The sequence below is a fragment of the Myotis davidii genome, unplaced genomic scaffold (assembly GCF_000327345.1).
Source record: "Myotis davidii unplaced genomic scaffold, ASM32734v1 scaffold174, whole genome shotgun sequence".
Lineage (NCBI taxonomy): Eukaryota > Metazoa > Chordata > Mammalia > Chiroptera > Vespertilionidae > Myotis > Myotis davidii.
Window position 1 is genome coordinate 6,052,978 of NW_006289087.1, and position 9,485 is coordinate 6,062,462.

At 42.4% G+C, this 9,485-nt stretch overlaps 1 protein-coding gene across 1 annotated transcript in view; it reads left to right on the plus strand.

Moving 5' to 3' along the window:
* USH2A (Usher syndrome 2A (autosomal recessive, mild)) overlaps positions 1–9,485 on the plus strand; it is a 442,266-nt gene that overhangs the window by 231,613 nt on the left and 201,168 nt on the right. The window contains 1 exon segment of the mRNA XM_006761291.2: positions 1,110–1,257. Coding sequence (XP_006761354.1) covers positions 1,110–1,257 — 148 coding nt within the window.

Consider the following 9,485-nt stretch of genomic DNA (forward strand, 5'->3'; position numbering starts at 1 on the left):
CCAGGTTCAATGCAATGCCATGCCCGGGCCACCGTTTAACCCGTCGGAACCTGGCTGACGCTGCTGAGAAATTATCCTGAAAACCTGGGCTCACTGTCGAATTTTTCCCATAGCACGCGAGGTAGAGCTCCATGTCGATTGACCATATATTGTCATTTGGACCTGTAATAAATAGTTTGCGATAATTTCGCAAATATTAAACGTCACTATAAAAAAAAAATCTCTACAAATCAGTCACCTTTCTCCTGTCTTCAGGGACAAGAATATCGTCTGCTTTCAGTACCAAAGGTCATTCCCTCATTATCAAACTGAAAAGCAGGGACAGGCCCAAAGGATAAAGGCGTATTTTAACTGTTTATATTAGTAATATCTACTTTTCATGAAAAGGGACTCAGTTTCGGCTTTTTACATTGTCCTATGATTTTTTCTTCCTTTTCTTACTGACTTAGTAAAATTTAGTGCATTTTTGAAAGATCCTTAAATTTCACTGTGCAAATTACAGTTGTAACCTAGAGAGACGCTGAACAAAGCTTAAGTGCAGTTTTCAGATGTCTGTGTTATTTCTTAAAGATATATTTGTCAGCAAATGTAGTGTAGAAATCTCTGTGTCTGTCTCAATTTCCTGCAGAAATGCTTATCCAGCCACTTAGGGAGTGAAGATATTTTCCTAATACTTTTAAACGTTTATTTGGGGATGATTTGGAATTTATTATGAAAGTGCACACAGAAGTTTCCTTCCATTTCTGGGGTTAGTGATACCTTATGAGGTGTGTGTGTGGGGGAGTGACCCTTTTAAGTCTCTCAGCCGGTTAACAAAGCCCATTTCCTCGGGCGCATAAGTAGTGATTTGACTCTTTAAGCCAGTAAGCTGCCACTCACCAGTGCCTTTGCTATTGATTTATGAGAAATATTGTTGTATTCGATTACACGGTTCTACTTTAAATATATTGGTCACACTGTAGTAATGTGGAACACGTTTATTTTGTGGGATAAAGAAAGCTTTATTTCAAAGGATCCAAAACTCTTAGTACGAATTACTTTTCTTCAGTGTCCATCTAAACTTTTGGGATGCTGGCTGAAATGTGCTTTTTCCCACCATTTCCGTTCAGGCTTGCACCAGGGGCGGGTGCGCAGTGAGTGAGCCCAGTGAGGCCCGGACGGAGGATTGCTCACCGGAAGGCATGCCCGCCCCCAGAGCTCACTCCTATTCACCCCACTCCTTCAACATCTCCTGGACGGAGCCTGAGCATCCGAACGGTAAGTGAACTCTTTTAGCCTGGAGTCAAAAAGATGATTAGCAAAGGTAAATTAATAGTCTAAATGGCAGCGTATATGTGGAGCTTAATTTTTAATGATCATTTTAGCACATAAAATACCTGAGATAGCATCTTGGCCTGTAGTTGCGAGATTGTGGTTTTTAGGCTAACACACAATTTTAGTGGCTCAAAAGTGCTCCCTTTTGATAGTTCCTGTGTACTGCATCTTCTTGTTAGCATGTTCCTGGAGAGGTGAGGAGAACCAGCGAGGATTCCGGAAGAAGGCCCCTGTGACATTGCCATTGTATTTGCAATGACTTAGTGTTTTCAACAGTCATTCACTCTTTCTGGGAGAGAGAAGCAGAGAGGCAGAAAGTTCATGCACACATTGTATTTCAAAATGCTTTTGATTCAATAAGTTTATCCTAACAGAGATCACTGGGACCACCATATTTTTAATATCTTCATAAGTATTTCATTGTGCTGTTTTTAAACAATGCATACATTAAATATACATATACATGTACACTTGCCTCAGGTGAAAAAGATTGTATATGTTTCTAAGTGGTATACACATCTTTGAATAATTCAGAGAGTTGTTAGCCAGTTAAAGTTTACTAGAATAAAACCTTATTATAAAGAGTTTTTGTAATAACTTGGGGTGGAAATTGCTTGATTCGTTGATGGACAATGTTTTTATGTTTCACACAGCATAGGGTCATTGTTCCAAACTGCAGAAGCTTATATATAACATCAAATTTTGTTCCTCCCTAAGATAAATATCAAGAAGACTTTAATCTCATAGAAACTGTTTTAAGTAACTCATTACTGAACATTGAAATGGCCTCATTTAGCCTAGAGAGAAAGAATGAAAGAAAAAAAACTGCAGTTTTATTAGTTTGTCTTATGTTTATTATGATATTAATTATTCCCGTCATCTCATTTTAATTAAACTTTTGGCAAATGCAGTAGATATATTGGAGGTGGTAGAGAGAGTTTTAATACTCAAAGTGAGTGATTATCTCTGCTATTGAAGTTATTCCTGCACTATTACAAATTTTCTAATAAAAATAAATGAATGTCCGTTTGATACTTACATTAAACAGTGAAAAACCTTGTCATACTTCATGCTCCACAAAGAAGACTAGTCCATGGGTGGCAATGGATATCTTAATGATTTATTCCAGTTGGAATGTTGTTAAATGCTATATGATTTTCCCGGTGAACACTCCCCTTCTTGCCAGTTGCTAGTTGCAGCTGGCTTTCCGGCTGCACTTGGAATCATAGGTTGAATAGCGAAATACTTTCTGTGTTTCAGAAAATCTTTACATACTGTTTTGTGTATTTAAAAGCATTTTTTAAAATGTATTCATTGAACAATAAGAATTTGGGGGATTTGGGTGATGTATGTTAACACTTTTATCATATTCTATGCTCCAGTGTTTCATCTTATCAGAATCTTAAAATGTTTCTTGTGGGAAAATGATTAGATATTTGAAGAGTAATCGTTTCATCACACTATTTTTTTCTTCTCTACTTCTCTCTTTACTTTCCCCAAATTTACCAGCATTTGCGGTCTACTATCCATTGCCTCGAGAGGGGTGATCCGATTATTGGAAACATCCCATTGACTTGGTCATCAAAATGCGGGTGACTATTTAATACAACCCTGTATGCCCTATCTCTAGGCTCTAACTTAGGTTGAGACCTCTCCTCTTAGCAGCCTTTCTGGAGACCTCCACACGGATCTCAGTTACACTTTACACTCGGAATATCCAGCGTGTTCTCTGCCTCTCTGTCTGCCCTCTCTCCTGTGTTCCCTCGCTCACTGATAAGTGCCACTCACGCACACCAGCCAGGAGCCTGGGTGGCACTCGTGACTCGCTCACCCCGATTTCTCTTGCCACACTCCCCCCAACTGCGTCTTCTCATAAAGGCGCTAGTGTTTATCACCCAGAAGACATCAAGAGCCTCCGTATGCCGTGCTAAAATCCAAATTTGTCCATTCGGAGTGTATTTCTGATAACTTACTAGGTGTCATCATTCTGATGACCTACTAGGTGTCGTTGTTCTGATGACACCACCTCGAATTTGCCGGAGCCTTCCTCTTGAGTGTGTTAGTGTCTCTGGGGGAGATATCCATGCAAACAAATAACCACAAGGTAAGAAGCACAGCAGATGCCAACATGTGAGAGAAGAAGCTTCCTGCGGAGGCCACGGGGTGTGGCCGTGCCATCCCTCGGGTCCTCATTCAGGCATAGTGGGTCCAGATGGGCACCTGTACTTAGAGGCCATACTCTGTCACAGGTGCTGCTGGCCTGGGCTGGTCTGTTCCAGCCTCCAAAGTCTTGACTCTGTTAGTCAGTTATAGACATAAATAGATTATTTCACCGGGGCTTTATACACATGAAGAGATTCATTGAGAAACAGTAAACCCACTTTCCATAATAAGTGTGTATATTTTCAAATGCATGCCTATTTATGACAAATATTGAAGGCGTGGAAGGTTCCCGTGTGAATGCCCAGTTCTTGCCTGTGGGGCAGTTGGTGGCCTCGCCCGCGTGGCTTAGGGGGCAGGCCCTCTGCTTTTCATTACAGATTCCCATTTAAATGCTCAGCTCCTATCAAGAACGCCCGGTGATAAATCTTACCTAACAATATGGTGGAAACATCTTTCTGTGGCAGCTAAGTGGTGCTCCACTTCAGCCTTTGAAAGGCACATGAAATCCCAGTGGCTGAGCCACAGCCCACGTGGCCCATCTTTTATTGATGGGCACCTAAGCTCCCATGAATTTGTTATTATAAATAATGCTACTTGCTGTTAATTGCCTTGGTGTGCCAAGAAGAATTGAAGCACCGATTCCTTATCATTTGATTGACACCTAGGGCTTTGCTTTCCTTCGGATAAGCCCTGCTTCATTCTCCTCCCTGGCTCCCCACACCTGCACAAAGGTGGTGCAGGCTCCGGCTCTGTGTCCAACCAGAGCCCTTTGTCCCAGAGTCCCCCTGGCAAAGGTGTTCTTTGCAGGCTGTGATTTGAGGCAGGACCTTTAAAACCTCTGAAAAGAGCTCCTTTTAGATCCGAGGTGGACGAGGGCTCCTCATTTTGTAGGGCCTCGACCCTTCCTGTGTGAAGCCACTAGCCATTGATGAAAAGTAGCACAAGGAATGACTGTCTAATCCGTTGGCGACCTGTCTTGTGAGGATTGCAACTGCATAATTAGAATTACGTTTCCAGAGCTTCCAGCGTCTCATGAGCCATGTTCCCTCCCAGAAGCTTAGGCCTTAGTGTCTGGAAATAAATGTTTTGCTCGCACTTGAAGTCTGCCTAGCTAAAGTCAGCATAATACCTGACGACAGCAAACTTATACGTCAGTAACATTTAGTGACATTCAGTGAATTAAAAAACACTAAAATACAGAATAGGAAATTCTTATTCTTTATGAATACTTACAATTCCTTGTCACTATCCACTCTCTATACCTGAGAACATTTCCCTAAAACAGTTTCCCTGTTACCTGTGACCCACGTGAGGGCGGGGGCCCTATGTCCCTAGTTCATCATTGTAGTCACAGCACTTGGCGGGGTACGAGGTGTGAGTAGATGGGCATTAAGCAGCTGTTGACTGCATTAATGTTCGCTGAAGATAGAGACAATAATAAAATGGTAATTGTGTTGATGGGAGAGGCATATACATACGCAATCATACAGTACACACAAATGCACATTTACAGCGCGTCTCCTCGTTGTGTAACGGAGGTGGGATGATCTCGGAGGTGGGGGGAAGGCATCTCCCCCTGGCCTACTGAAGGCTCTATGTGTGCTCTGGGAGGTCCAGGCCCCTGGCGTCACCTGCTCATCAGTGCATAGTCCAGAGAGAGGCCATGCGTGAGGCCGGGGCTCTTGGCTGCCTCCATGTGAAAGGGTATGTCGTTGCCACCATCAGGATTAGGTGATGCGAAGATGGGCCTGGTAAGAGAAGGACAAGAGAGTTGGGCCCCATTAGGTTAGACAAGGGTCCTGGGGTCTCCAGCAAAGAAAGAGCAGTCGAGGAACCCACAGAAGCATTGCCATAAGCTAGCCTTCCGGGTTGGGCCAGCTCTGTGAGAATGAATTCATGGCTGTGTGTCAAGACAGTGGCAGTGATATCAGTAAGAACAGAAAAGTTTCAGGAAGTTAATTATTTTTGCAGACTTAAACATAGTACTGCGAGGACAACTAATTCTATTAAAAGAATTAGTTCCATTTTTTGAGTATATATATTCAGAGAAACCAATGGACTGTAGGTCTTTTTATACACACCTGATAGATGCTGTCCTGAGGACATTGAGGGTGATAGAGAAGGTAAACACATTTTTATAATATATGAACATGAAGGTGTGCATGTAAATATTAAGTACTCCCCTCATGCAAAGAAAGGATTTGGTTTCCTGTTAACACAAATAATAATAGTAATAGCAATAACAATAGCTACCATTTATAGCTATGTGCCAGACACTTAATTCTCGTCAGCAGCCCATAAAATAGGTATTATTTCCACATTCAAATGTGGAGACTCCAGTTTCTAAGTATTAACCAATTTAACTATCAAGATAAGACAATGAATTAAGTAGAATTATAATACAGTATTTTTTAAAGAAACTTTTATTTTGAAATGCATTTATTTTTAAGAAGTCAAACTGTGCTTCAATTGCCTTTCCTGGAAATGCCCCGTTTTAGTGTGAGACGTGGGTAATGGGATTCAGCGACTCACTTAGGAAGCTGCTTGACAGTTTCGAGCAAACCCGGTGTAACGGTTATGAAACACCTCCGCTCCGTTTGTCAGGTAGAATTTCCCCCGCACACTCTTTTTTCGATTACCCTGCTTCCATTTTTAGGAGAGCATAACAGTAATAAGGCATTATTCCACAATGTGAGAGCTGTTCTCTCTTTTCCCTTTTAATTGAAGGATCAACTATTCACACAGGGACAGATCTGCCACATTCAATCATCGTCGGAGCTCAGTTGATATTCACATTGCCATGCTGTCCTGGGGAAAAAAACAAACAAGTGTGTTTGGTGCAACGCTATTCACTAGGCATGTTATTTTTATGACACACTAAAGTCTTGCTGTTTAATTCTTACAGTAAACAGAATTCCTCAGTTTAAACAGAGATATCTTGTGTTCAATTTACATTGCGTTGTACTTGCCTTGCGTTGCCTTGGTTATGTGTGACAGCCTATTGAGCTCCTTAGGAAATGCAATGTGACATAACACGATGAAGAGGCCCACGGATGTGTATCCCAGTGGATGTCCTCGGTGGACAATTATGATTCCACTTCCCTGTGAAAATTAAACACCTTAAAAATTCTACCGTGATGGAAAGAGGAAGGTGATAAACCTGAAACTGCTTACACCAGGTAGCCAATGGGAATTAAGTGTCCATTTTGTGGATTATCCATTAAAGAAACAGAGTTTATCGAGCTGGATTAAATAACCCGATCCCCTTAACACGTAGTGTAATGTTTTCTTTTCTTACCACTATCTTACTGATTATTAGCATAAGAGAATAAGCAAGAAAAAAAAAGACAAAAATACAATACAGTACAGTATAATTAAATTTGCATTAAAAATCTTTATTGTTGAAAGTATTAAATATCTCCCCTTTCTCCCCCCATTGACCCCTTTCTAGCCCACGTCTATCCCCTGCCCCAGGCCTTTACACCCTGTTGTCTGTGTCCGTGGGTTATGCATAGATGCATTGTTGTTACTTTCCCCCTTCCTTTTTCTCTGAGATTGGTCAAGAAGATAGGCTCTGTGTTTCTTCCTCCCATGTAGCTGCCACGCCAGGAGCACTGTCTCCAAGGGCATCCGGGTCAGCCCGGGCCTCTCAAAATTTGCATTTTTTTAAAAATCTTAGATATTTTCCTTCTGCCTCTCAATCCACTCTCCACTCATCTCCCCTCAGCCTTGTGTCCTAAGCTAACCTTTATTCACAATTTCATTAGGGCTCTTCTCTCACCCTCTCTGGCTTCCTCTTGGTTTGTCCAGGGGCAGGGGCAGGGGCAGCAGCAAGAGAGGAGAGGATGAAGGGAGACAGCAGTCTCCGAACTTGCTTTCCTCTGCCTGACTCTGGGCTCCAGGGCCATATTCCTCAACCAAAGGCCATAGGTCCTATCCGGTGGACCTTTCCTATAACTCAGCTCTTTCTCCAGATTCCCGAATCTGTTCTCCACGTGGAAGGGTGTTTGCTGGTCTCAGCCAACTGGTCTCCCAGGAGTCCTAGCTGGTCCTAGCTGGGGATGCTTTATTATCATGGATTGCTCTCCCTTTACCCCTCTGATATCTTCATGAATGGTCCCTTCACTAATTATCCCCTGTTGTGTATTTAAGGTGCCCTGAGTTCCCCACCGAGATTCTGATTGATCCCTAAGTCTCAGTTAATCCACACTTAACATGCAGAATTTGGGGGCTGGATGTGGAGATCAATGAGAAAGGCTTTCCTTCATTCCTGAGCGTCCACGGCAAACCAGCAAACAAACAGTTTCCATGTTGCTCCACCTTGTTTTGTCACGGTGGACATTTTAAAAGCAAACAAGGAGAGCCGTGTTCAAAAGTTATAAAGGCAGATGTTTTTAATCAGTCTGTGATATTTGGATAATAAATATGAAGTGACTTATTGCTGCTATCATTGAAAGCGTTCTATTTGTTGTGAAATCTTTATTCTAATTAATCAAATAAAGATGGATGACATTTTTTCCTTTTGGTGCACTAGTTCCTAGCGTAGCCGTGAGCAAACTATAGCCCGCAGGCCGGATCCGGCCCGTTTGAAATGAATAAAACTAAAAAAAAAAAAAAAAAAGACTGGGCCCTTTTTTGTAATGATGTTTACTTTGAATTCATATTAGTTCACACAAACACTCCATCCATGCTTTTGTTCCGGCCCTCCGGTCCAGTTTAAGAACCCATTGTGGCCCTCGAGTCAAAAAGTTTGCCCACCCCTGCCCTAGTGTCAAGTTCAGCATAAGGACCAGTAGTGTTGTCAAGTTCAGCATAAGGACCATGAGTGTCCCTGCTCTGGGGCAGCTGTGTCTCTCCCGTCCATACCAGCTAAACATCACTCATAGGCAGCAGGGACAGGTGGGTCTGGCCCTGGGTCCAGGATCCAGCCCTTAGGTGGATCCTCCATAACCTGAGTGAGTGTTCCAAGGAGCATTCAGCCAACAGTGAGATCCTAGGGAGTCCCAGCGCCACGGGAAAGGCCTGTGGGGGTCAAGCTGTTAACCCCTTCCTTCTCAGATAAAAGCCAACCCAGAAGGTTGAAAGCAAAAATAAGAAGAAAAGGAAGTTGCCGAAACCGGTTTGGCTCAGTGGATAGAGCGTTGGCCTGTGGACTGGGGGGTCCCAGGTTCGATTCCGGTCAAGGGCATGTACCTAGGTTGTGGGCACATCCCCAGTAGGAGATGTGCAGGAGGCAGCTGATCGATGTTTCTCTCTCATCGATGTTTCTGACTCTCTATCTCTCTCCCTTCCTCTCTGTAAAAAATCAATAGAATATATTTAAAAGAAAAAAAGAAAAGGAAGTTTACTTATTTCCATAAGGATTGATACTGTCTTACTCTTTCTGTCCCCAAATCACCAAGCATAGTACCTTTCAGGTAATTGACTTTCAATAAATATATGTGAATCTTTTCATTAGGCTCATCTCAATCGCTTTCAGGGTCAGAACATGTTTGTTTCTTTGTTTTGTAAGTATGTTTCTATTGATTTTTTATTTTGATTTTTTTAGAGAGGAAGGGCGAGGGAGAGAGAGGAACACTGATGTGAGAGAGAATCATCTATTGGCTGCTTCCTGCACGCCCCCTACTGGAATGGACCCCAAAAGCCAGCATGGTCCATAGTTCACCACTCAACTATTGAGCCACACCAGCCATGCGATCAGTTCTTTATTTTAATGTGATCGTTAAATAATTTAGAAGAGAAAAGGAGACTGGCCATGGCTAACAGGCGTAGTAGCAGCAGTGGGATGTGATCGCCAAGTTCCACACCTGAATTCCTGTTTGTCTGACCTTGAGAAATAGCGTCGCTCCTCCAAGACTCCATGTGCCAACTGTATAACAAGGCAAATAGCAGTTTCTATTTCTTGGTGTTGCCACAGTTAATGGAAATAACTCATACAGAGCATGTAGCTAATGTCTAACTCAAAGTTTCAGTACATTTTTAATAATTGTCTTTTACAGAACAGAAGT